Here is a 10,732-nt window from a genome sequence, read left to right on the forward strand (position 1 = left end):
AGTTCAAACTGAATGATCCCAATGGAGAAACACGCTCAACGCAAGGCAAGGCAAGGCTTATGTTTTGCGAGAATTATCGAGAAATTGCTTCCGGATACAACCGCGTCATGCAGTGACCACTCTAATTGGCTTTACAACTGCGATATTGGGATTGAGAGGTCCGGGCAAGCAGCATCAGCGTAAGCCAGCCCATAGGTGTCCACAGCCATGGCGGGTTTCCAGCCAACCGTGATGCTCACGATGATTAAGTATGCGGGGAAAACGGGGTCACACGAGAATCATAGTCAATGTTTTGCTAACAACGACAAGCAACAATCCGATGAATGGTCCTCCAATGGCCAGTCCGTCCCGCATGTTTCCGTCCACTACCTCGAAGTGTCGGATGTGGTAGGAAAAGCTCTCGGCACAGAGGAGGAAATCATATAAATCGGCCGCCCCTCCCTCCTTGGTGATATCTTCATTTTCAGATCTTGACAATTCCTCCACTTATCGTCATTGCCGACATCATAGCTGGGTCTCCTATTTAACTGCCAAAAAGTGTGTAAGTCGCATCACTCCCCACTGTTACATACCGAGTCCAATCCCATCCATTGCATTTGCTCTGCAACGACGCCGCTGTGTTGGCGACCCCACTTTACCACCGAGGATTTGCTCAACAACGTCAGTAAGCTCTCACTAGCCACCTCGAGTGAGCTTGCTGGGGGAGCGATTTTCTGGACAAAGTCTTGGTCCGACGAGGATACTCGAGCCAGGCTGGTCTATAGCGGAGACAGGGTGGACAACATGATAGAGAGCAGAGTTATGAGAGGAAGAGAGAGTAGCGCAGAGACCGAGAGAAGGTCAGAGAAGACATACGGCCGCGGAGCCACCGGAGAGCCACCGGGCAACGGAGCTCCTGGGAACTTGAATCGGGCTGAGGTGTGCGGTGAACGTCCGTTTCTGCATGGGATGATCCCTATCATCTCACTGGATGGTGCGGCGCATCGTTCAACAGTCTCAGCCCATTCAACAGTCCTGGAGGTCCGTGGAATTCTGTATACGGGCCGTGATTCTCAGCCGATTCGTAACGGACGTCGGTTCTCGCCAATCGAGACGCAGAATGCTGCAAGATGAATTAGACGGGCATTTATTGTGAGATGAAAAACTCCGCTGTCTTATCATGTTGTCGGTTTATGCCTCATCGAAATGGCGCTGCTGGATGGTGTAAACAGCTCATGGCCTCAAAACTGATGAGCTCATGTCGACCCGCATAGAGAAACTCTCGGCAAGAGCGCCAGAAGAGCCCCTCCTATCCTGCCCTGTCTGCCCCTCCAAAATTCTCTGCCCCTTCCTAGGTTCTCATCACTACTACGCAACAGCTTGCATGCATTATCGATAAGACCCAAACCAAATTGGATTCAAAACCCCGCTACGCCCCTCTTCGTCATTGCCTGCTTCATTCATAACTAACAACTTTCTTGCTCATTAGACTTTTCCTCTTCTTCATCTTTCTCATCTCAACCTACAATTCATCAATCCTAAGCATCAAAAACAGCAATCATGGGTGCCCAAGAAGTCCTCAGCCGCAAGACCGGTGTCATCGTCGGTGACGATGTCCTCCGTCTCTTCGAGTACGCTCGCGAGCACAAGTTCGCTATTCCTGCCATTGTAAGTCAAGAAACCCGGGACAACACGCGAAACCTATTGCTAAGACTAGATATTATAGAACGTTACCTCATCCTCTACCGTCGTCGCTGCCCTTGAGGCTGCTCGCGATGCTAAGGCTCCCGTCATCCTTCAGTTCTCTCAGGGTGGTGCCGCCTACTTCGCTGGCAAGGTATGCCGCCCAACAAAATCTTTTCACTATTAATATCAAACTAACAATCTGAAAGGGTGTCAGCAACGGTGACCAAGCTGCTTCCATTGCCGGCTCTGTCGCCGCTGCCCACTACGTCCGCTCTCTTGCTCCCACATACGGCATCCCCGTTGTCCTTCACACCGACCACTGCGCCAAGAAGCTCCTCCCTTGGCTCGATGGTATGCTCGATGCTGACGAGGCTTATTTCAAGGAGAAGGGCGAGCCCCTCTTCTCCTCTCACATGATTGATCTTTCTGAGGAGCCCGTTGAATGGAACATTGAGACTACCGCCAAGTACCTCAAGCGCGCTGCCCCCATGAAGCAGTGGCTCGAGATGGAGATTGGTATCACTGGTGGCGAGGAGGACGGCGTCAACAACGAGGATGTTGACAACAACTCTCTCTACACTCAGCCCGAGGACATTCTCAACATCTACAACACACTCTCTCCCATCTCCCCCTACTTCTCCATCGCCGCTGGCTTTGGCAACGTCCACGGTGTTTACAAGCCTGGCAACGTCAAGCTCCACCCCGAGCTTCTCGGCAAGCACCAGGCTCATGTCAAGGAGGCTCTCAAGTCCGACAACGACAAGCCTGTCTTCTTTGTCTTCCACGGTGGCTCCGGCTCCTCCAAGAAGGAATACCTCGACGCCATCGGCTACGGTGTTGTCAAGGTTAACGTCGACACTGACATGCAGTTCGCCTACTGCTCTGGTATCCGAGACTACATGGTCAACAAGCGCGAGTACGTCAACACCACCGTCGGCAACCCAGATGGCGAGGACAAGCCCAACAAGAAGTACTTCGACGTAAGTTATCAACGTAGCCATGCCTGTATGCCTGTTTACTAACACTTCGTCTAGCCCCGTGTCTGGGTCCGTGAGGGTGAGAAGACCATGTCTAAGCGTGTTGCTGAGGCTCTCGAGGACTTCAACACCGCCAACCAGCTATAAATGTCCCCGAAGACACTCAATGGCTTTAATGATATCCCAATAGCGCGACAAAATTCATGAAATATCGTTTGGAAAAATGAGGGACCGAATAAATAGGCCCTCCCCTTGGTTCAGATACGACGTTGCAGTTCATAGTTGCAAGGGACGTTATGAGGTGATGAAAGTAGTAAACTAATGAAAAAAAAATTGATGAAGTATGAACAAACCCTCTCGCCTATGTGGCGTTCAAGCCACGATCCAGCATTAAATATGTCCAATGTTAAATGAATAAATATGCTATTGCAACAACCATGTGTAGGTACAAATGCCAAGTACAAGTAGCCTTTCGTGAAAACGTTTTAGCTGCTAATAAAGGACCGAAGTACATGAAAAACATGTCATTAATCGTCGAGCATACATAAACTGTTGAGTATTATACAAACCAACACCTTCCAGCCTGTCGGTTCTTTACGAATCGTCCCTATCTTGTATCGGAGAACATGTGCCAGCGCCGTTTATTCTAACTTGTAACAACCTCTTTTGATCCCGCTTTGTTCCTCTCGCTACTCCTATTCCGCTACGATGTATTATAACCGGGTTCAAGCCACTTGGCATTGCTTAAAGACCTTCTTAGTTGTGACTACCATCCAAGGAGCTCCTTCTCCATCTGAGCAATATCGTCCTGGGTGAGCTGTTTAGCAGCACGAGCATCGGCCTTGATCTTATCGAATCGCCAGAGGCCACCAGTCTTATCGGCCTCGCCATCGGTAGGCACGCCAACGACCTTGCCGAGTTGCTGAAGGACGGGATCTTGTCCCTCGACGGCCGTGAAGTATTGTCGATCCCAAGTACGGCACTCGGAGCGCTCCTTGGTGCGCATGTTGCGCTGGGCATGCTCAATCTTGCCCTTTTCAGCGCCAGTTGTGTCCATGTCACCCTTCTGGATGGCCTCGGCCACACGAGACCAGGCACGACGAGACTCGAGAGGATGCTGCTGATCGACAGGAGCGACGCGGAGCTCAGTTTGAGCGGTGTTAACGGCGTCGTATGTGCTCACAAGTGTAGACTTGGAGTTGGATTTGGCGGGGCCCGAGTAGACCTCGAAAGACTTGTTCCACTGGCCGGTGACGTTGTAGAGAACCTCCTTTTCCTTGCCTGTAGGATAGACACTGGCAACAATGGTGTTCTTTTTGCCAGAAAGCCATCCTTTGCCGCTGTAGTCGATCTTACAAGTGAAACCACTGGAGCTAGTGATGTGACTCGAGCCATCAAGCTCGACAAAGGGAGCACCGAAGATCAGACCCTCAATGTGCAGGCCAGGAAGGGTGATCAGGTAGGATTCGATCTCACCCGAGGCAAGAGGGACTCGTAGGACGGCATGGCCAATTTGTTTGACGATGATGGTGCTCTTGAAGGTGGCTTTCTGGGCGTTATAACCCTCGAGCTCAACACCAGTTTTGTTGTTGCGAATGCAGTATGCGGTGGCAGGAGGATGGTGGCTGACCTGCTCTGAGACAAGGGTGGTCTCGCCAGCTTCATCGGACCAGGTGCCGAGGAAAAGTTCGCCTAGAAAAGGGTTCAGAGGCTTCTTTTCGTTTCCAAACTGCTCACTTCGGCTAGCGTATTGGTGTTTGAGAGTCGAGAGGAACCACTTGAGGACGAGCATGGCACGCTTCGCGGGATCAGACTCGGCAGCAGGGGCGGTCAGGACAGGAGGGTGCGTGGCCCAGTAGGCAGAGAACTCGGTAAGAGACTGAGAAGAGAGGATAAAGGGTGGCGCAGTGAGCGAAGAGAGGTCGCCATTGAATGAGGCAATGGACTATAGAGCACGTCGCAAGACGAGGGTCAGCTGCCGCGATCATCTACGAGTCGCCCAAATCTGGGGTAGGTAGAACACGAGGTTAAATATTTACCTTGAGGAAGGCGGTCCAGCTGCTGCTGTTCGCTTGGGCGGAAGCGTTGGCTGCGGACGACATGATTACGATTTTGCGCCGGATATAGAAAAGTTAGGAGGTGAAGTTGTAGTGTTTGCGACAGTAGGTAGATTTTGAGAAGCGGTCTCGTGTACTGTATCAGGTAGTAGATACGGTAGTTACAGTAACGAGGGGCCAACTGCGGATTGCGGGGTTGTAGAGTACTAAGGCAGGGGGGAGACAGCTGGTGAGGACAGCCCGTGGTGATAAAACTCCAGTGCTTCACTGTAATGGTATTGATTAGGGGTTTGGTCGTTTGTTGCCCCGGGACTGGATAGATTTCGAGGAATAAAGGAAACGTATGTAGATGTTTGAAAGGTAACCCCTCAAGAACCGTTTTGTTTATAGTTTGCTCAGTTTAGGAGTGCTTAGTATCAATTTACAGGTGACTAGGTAGCCTGTTAGATGAAAAAGGGGGGGTAGATTGTATATCGATGATACACTTCGTAGACGTAACCACGGACAATATGAAGAAAAAGCGCAGAGAAGTGATGAGATGACGAGATATGAAGAATAAACCACCTGAGTCGAGTAAAATAAATTCGATTTATTAGGCGTTACTCTTTTTAGCTCCTTAATCACGAGACTGCATATCTAGAAAGTACCTAGTCTCCTACTTTATTCAACAGAACACGTTGAAAGCAAAGCGACCGTAAAGGAAATTGAATACGCCCATCATGGACATTTCTGAGTACACACTCGGACTACCACACCCATCGCTCGAGCCATTACGTCAACACTGGAACACCGTCATGACGTCTCGTATTCGTAAATCATAGAGGTTGAATGGTGGGACATCTTGCCTTTACTGTTAGGATTGATTAATAAATTATTTTTAAAATCACGTCACCCGAAAATATCCGTCTGCGCTTCTGAAGGTCTTCCTATGCGCCGTTCTGCAAATATTCTTGCAACTCAGTCTTAGCTACCTACCTTAGTACCTTGATGCTCATATCCGTGACTTCGTGACGGGTTGCTTACCTTAGTACCTATTATTATTACCTTGGACACACAACCATCCCCAGCATCATCGATATTGGCGATCTTCAGTGCTAGGGTGGAAAGCTTACATGTTCTACTACTCTATTTTAGTAGTCTATAGTACCACATCAAGGTCCCGGGTTTAAAGAGAGTAAGAAATAATTCACATATAAACTACTATTTTAAAAATACAATCGTAAAAAAAAAACGTTTATGGTATCTTAGTAAGTGCAAGTATATACAGAGCATATATATGGGATATTACAGTTTATCATCCAATCATTACTCCGCCTACCCATGAAAACAACCTTGTCGCCAAATATTGTTCCGACTAGGTAGTCAGTTGTATTTCCATCCCTCAATTAACTCCGCGATGTTGTCCAAACCTCTTTGCATAGCCATACCAGCCGGCGTTCCTTGCCGATAGCCTCCTGCGCCATCTCTATCTTCCCACACATCCCATACAGCATTTGCATGGTATTGTCGAGCTCCCTTCTCGAGTAACATTCGAACACCACCTATGTGCCCACGAAGAGCCGCATAATGAAGAGCGGTCGCGCCTCGGTCGTTTTGGTGATTTACATTAATTCCCTGTTGTAGTAAGATCTTGAGTGTTGCCAGGTTTGCTGATGCTTCAAAAAGAAGTGTATCGCCATGTGTAGTCAAAGCTTGTGTATTCGCACCTAGTCGAAGTAGAAGCCGAACTGTGGAAACATGACCATGAGATGCCGCAACTGATAAAGGAGTCCGACCAGGGAAGATGGTGCTCTCGAGAGACGCCCCATATGATACAAGTCGTAGCAAAATCTCGTCTCGAGCGTGTTGGGCGGCCACATGGATCGGAGTCGTCTGCGGCTCGGGGACCAGATATTCCCTGCTACCTCTAGAAAGGAACATAGACGTCATTTGCATCCCAGCTCCTAGCTCTAGGAGGGCAGTAACAAGGTCAACGTCGCCCATCTTGACTGCATGGGAAAGCACACTCATGCCATCCGGCCCCACTCGTTCGATATCGGCACCCAGGTTGATCAAGCGAAGAACACTCTGACTATTGCCGAGTTTGGCAGCTATCAAGAGAGGAGTTTCGCCGTTTCTATCTAAAACGTCGATAGGCGCCTCTGATTCAGCTAGGAGTTGAAGGATATGAGGGTTGTCTTTGTGCGCCGCCATGTGCATGGGTGTGTATCCAGACTGTCCATGGGTCTCTGTTGGATCTGCACCATGGGCAATGAGATATCTTACCGTCTCATCATGCCCGGTAGCTGCCGCTGCGAGAAGAGGGGTGTTCCCGTTTCGACTTGGTAAATTCGGATTTGCACCCATATCTAGGAGTGCAGCTGTGATAGGAGTGCAGCGAGTACTGATGGCCATTGTCAGAGGTGTATGCTCACGAAGCTTGCGGTCAACGTTCGCCCCACGGGATATTAGCACTTGGGTAAACTCTTGGTTGCGCATTGCTATCGTCAGGTGCAGTGCTGTTTTCCCATCGGGCAATCGGACCTCGAGGTCTGCTCCAGCCTGCACCAATTTCGTCGCTGCAGACCAGTGGGCATGTTGTATTGCGACATGCAGCGGTGTGTGCCCCTCGTAATCGACAAGGTTGATATCTGCGCCGGCATTTATGAGAGTTGGCAGCGTCTCGTCCTCGAGAACATCTGAGGCGGCGGAAAAGTGAAGTGCCGATCGTCCGTTATTATCAATTGAATTAATGCGAGCCTTCATGTGAACAACAAGCCTCGCAAACTGTTCTGAAAACCTACATTTGATACTTCTCATCAATGCTGTATCACCGTCAGTTGTAGGCTCGTCAACGTCTGCGCCAGCAACGATCAGAAATGCAGCGATCAACATGTGGTTCTTGTTGAAAGCGCGGTGCAGGGGAGACAGCATTGATCCCGCCAGCGTTATGTTGGGGTCTGCACGTTCGAGGAGGATATTGAATACGGCAGATTCATCCGTCTGTTCGATGGCGTGGTGCAGCTCATGTGCGACATCTTTGGTTTGTACATAGTTGACCCCAGGAGGTGGCACAAGTGTATCTAAAAGTATTTGTATCTCTGTAGAATCGCTGACTCGAGGCAAAACGATCGACCGTTGATTTGGTGCTGTGAACTTTCGACCGAGGCTTCGGAGGGCTTCGTCTACTTCAATGTCGGGTTCAATAACGCGACGCCTATTCAGATCGCTTTCCCCAAAGCTATAGCTAGCCCTGGCAAATGTTAGAGACATATCGGTGGCTACGGAAGTCTGCTCACCGAGTTGCAGTGTTGAGGAGAGTATGAAGGGATGCTTGGTGAGTGCGCAATCGTCCGAGATACTCCTTCAGAGTCGCTTCGTTCCAGACAATTATGAGTTGTGGTTCGTTAAGATGGATGCCACTGTCTCTGTCTGGTCCTCTTATCCGTTTCAGTGCTGCTCTGAGCTCATACACGTCCTTGGAAACAGAATAAACAAATCCGTTATTCGACGCTTGCACGCCTTCTGTGCCACCTTCAATTGTCCGGCTGAGTTCGTGTAACCTGTCAAGCGCATCGGTGATCGCACGACACTCCTTGGCGAGCGCAGCCAAAACGACTGGGCTAGTGTTGAGACAGTTTGAGAAACCCCTGCACTCCTTGGAGAGTTGCTCGCAAATATCGATGAGGTCTTGGAGGTTTGCCTTCTTGATCCGACTTTTGAGATCCATCCTTGGGGAGGGAAAAAAACGTAGGCAATCAATTTTGCTGGAAAAGCCAAAGTTGTGATAAAGGCTGTACAAGACTGGACTCGCGTAGGAAGGCTTGGGGGGTAAATGTACAATTCGGCGGCTGCACGTATGTCACCAAGAACATGCAGCATGACTGGATCCAGCCCGTGCTTTCGCTTTCCCCGTGTCCAAATTCGTCAACAGAAAACGGATGAAGGCTCGACGCAACGCAACGCAACGCAACGCAACAGGCTGAGGATGGCCCGCGCTCTACATGCTGCGCACCGTCGTCACATATCAAGACCAGGTAATCCACAGATCACAGAACACTCAGATAGAGGGCTTCTGGCCCAAAATCAGACTGTACTGTACATGCTGTTAGCCAACAAACTTGGTGGTTCTTAGCGTCAGGTTCTTAGCGTTGGTTTGTGGTAGATGGGATCCCGGGCGTTGAACTTAGCGTAGCCGGCCAAGGATCAATTATTGTGTCCAGCTGCTTGGGACACGGAATGGGCGTCGAATGAGTGGCCTGGAGGCTGCGCCGACAGACGGGTCCCAACGGTGGCGTCTGCATCTGCTTTCGCGAGTCGTTTTTTGTTGCGTCTTTTATCTAAAATGGAAGTTTCGGAGTCTCAAGTGAATTCTAGCCTAATAGGGTATTGCGCCTGTTAAACTCAATTACTGACTCTGGGATAAAGAATGCATCTCTGATTGTAGGTGTTGAGATCCTGTCATCTGGTCTTGACCATACTTAAACCGCTCGACCAGGTATACCCTAGTAGAGCAATATACCGAGCTCTCAGACGTGAGGCGTTGGTGGAAATAGAGTATCAATGCTTGAAATACCTACCCTAGCAGCAGGGCGGTATATCCCTATCATACGTAGTACGTGCCACCCACTGGGGCGGCTGCGAGAGTAGCGTAGCTCCACGAATCGATCGTGGCCACTTGATTCATTGGACAAAAAAACATTGGAAGATTTCTCATGTGCTACGGCGATTCAGGATGCAGACCCTGAAACCGAAAAGCAAAGAAAACCGTGCCTCATTTTGAACTTGCCCCCAGGCGTTTTGCTGGACTGGCTTTGCTTTGTTTTTGGCATGGGTTTTGGGAGTACGTCTCGTGCTGATTCATCATGTTGATGGACTTCATACATATCGTACGTATACATTTCACTTCGTCTTGTTTAGACAGGCAAGTCAGGTTTCTGACTTGCAGTGACTGATCGGGACTACCAGGATCAAGCTGGGGGATCTGTGCAGGGATCAGGGGTCAGCGGAGTCGAGGTTTATCCGTAGCGTTCGAGTTCACACAACCGCATTAGTACTAAGTTTTAGCTTAGCCTTTTCGTTGCGTCACAGAAATTAATAAGACAGAACCAACAATCACTGGTTGACACGGGCATTTATTTTACTATCGACGGTCAAACGGTCAGCAAGACAAGACAAGGCCCTGTTTCAGCTTCCTTACGAGCCACATTGATATCAACACGCTAGCAGTTCCAGTTTACCAAATTTATTTTTACATATTGGATCCAATACAGCCGCCCACTCTGGCTGGAGTACTCTGGAAGGGCTCGCCGGGCACTCAGAAAGAGAAGTCCTTGCGACCAAGTAATATCATGACTCAACCATCAGCACAACCTCGTCTTACGCCACAATTTTGCTTTTCATATGGGACGTTACGAGGTAAGACAAATTAAATCGTGCAATTGCATAATCTATAGTTGACTGACCCATGGTTGAGACTTTCTACGAATGTCAAGATCATCGATAGATGATTCAATCACCCAGAATCTCAATGCACTGTTGACGCCGTCACGATCCGGATTCGACCCATCTTCTACCTTCCAACGTACTTCCCGTCCGGCTTCGAAGCAGATCGACTCTCGGTCATGTTCGGAATTTAAGGAGAAGGTGTTGTTCCCTTCCTGGGAAGCTCGGACTCAAGTCCTGAATTATTGTGCTTTGGTAGCGGCAAGTCCGGACCCCGATGATCCGGACCGTACAATCAGGGAACTTGAAAGAGAGCAAGACCGAGACAGAATTGTGGACGAACGATTGGATCCATATTCTGGTAGATTCTTCCCCCGCGAAGCCCGCACTGAGAGGTTGGCCTCGCTTGTCAGACAAGAGCAAGGTATCGAGAGTATCGTGCGGCATAGAACATGGGAGGTGGTGCAGCAAAGATGTGGCGGCGACCCTTTCGAAAGCTGGGAAGACAACATCAGCAGATGGAAGAAGGCACAAAATTCGAAACCATCTGTATAACAACGACATGGCATGACTTTGTTCCCTACCTAGGGAATGAGAGGCGAACTGTAT

At 49.5% G+C, this 10,732-nt stretch overlaps 4 protein-coding genes across 4 annotated transcripts; 2 read left to right on the forward strand and 2 right to left on the reverse strand.

The window, feature by feature from the left end:
• Positions 1 to 1,539: 1,539 nt before the first annotated feature.
• Positions 1,540 to 2,789, forward strand: FSST1_005659 (fructose-bisphosphate aldolase FBA1; the record flags this gene model as incomplete). Its single annotated transcript, XM_083231957.1, has 4 exons — positions 1,540 to 1,647; positions 1,706 to 1,816; positions 1,872 to 2,645; positions 2,700 to 2,789. 4 exons carry the CDS (start codon positions 1,540 to 1,542, stop codon positions 2,787 to 2,789), a joined length of 1,083 nt encoding a protein of 360 aa, XP_083089089.1.
• Positions 2,790 to 3,408: 619 nt separating this feature from the next.
• On the reverse strand, positions 3,409 to 4,744 carry FSST1_005660 (OSBP family protein; the record flags this gene model as incomplete). Its single annotated transcript, XM_083231958.1, has 2 exons — positions 3,409 to 4,587; positions 4,682 to 4,744. 2 exons carry the CDS (start codon positions 4,742 to 4,744, stop codon positions 3,409 to 3,411), a joined length of 1,242 nt encoding a protein of 413 aa, XP_083089090.1.
• A 1,317-nt stretch (positions 4,745 to 6,061) lies between these two features.
• Positions 6,062 to 8,408, reverse strand: FSST1_005661 (ankyrin repeat-containing domain protein; the record flags this gene model as incomplete). The annotated part of the gene is made up of 2 exons (XM_083231960.1): positions 6,062 to 7,931; positions 7,978 to 8,408. The coding sequence occupies 2 exons, from the start codon at positions 8,406 to 8,408 to the stop codon at positions 6,062 to 6,064; spliced, it is 2,301 nt and encodes a 766-aa protein (XP_083089091.1).
• Positions 8,409 to 10,029: 1,621 nt separating this feature from the next.
• Positions 10,030 to 10,678, forward strand: FSST1_005662 (caffeine-induced death protein 2; the record flags this gene model as incomplete). The annotated part of the gene is made up of 2 exons (XM_083231961.1): positions 10,030 to 10,096; positions 10,155 to 10,678. The coding sequence occupies 2 exons, from the start codon at positions 10,030 to 10,032 to the stop codon at positions 10,676 to 10,678; spliced, it is 591 nt and encodes a 196-aa protein (XP_083089092.1).
• Between the last annotated feature and the right edge of the window lie 54 nt (positions 10,679 to 10,732).

This window comes from Fusarium sambucinum, chromosome I (genome assembly GCF_050947815.1).
Source record: "Fusarium sambucinum isolate potato_lamoka chromosome I, whole genome shotgun sequence".
Classification (NCBI taxonomy): Eukaryota; Fungi; Ascomycota; class Sordariomycetes; order Hypocreales; family Nectriaceae; genus Fusarium; species Fusarium sambucinum.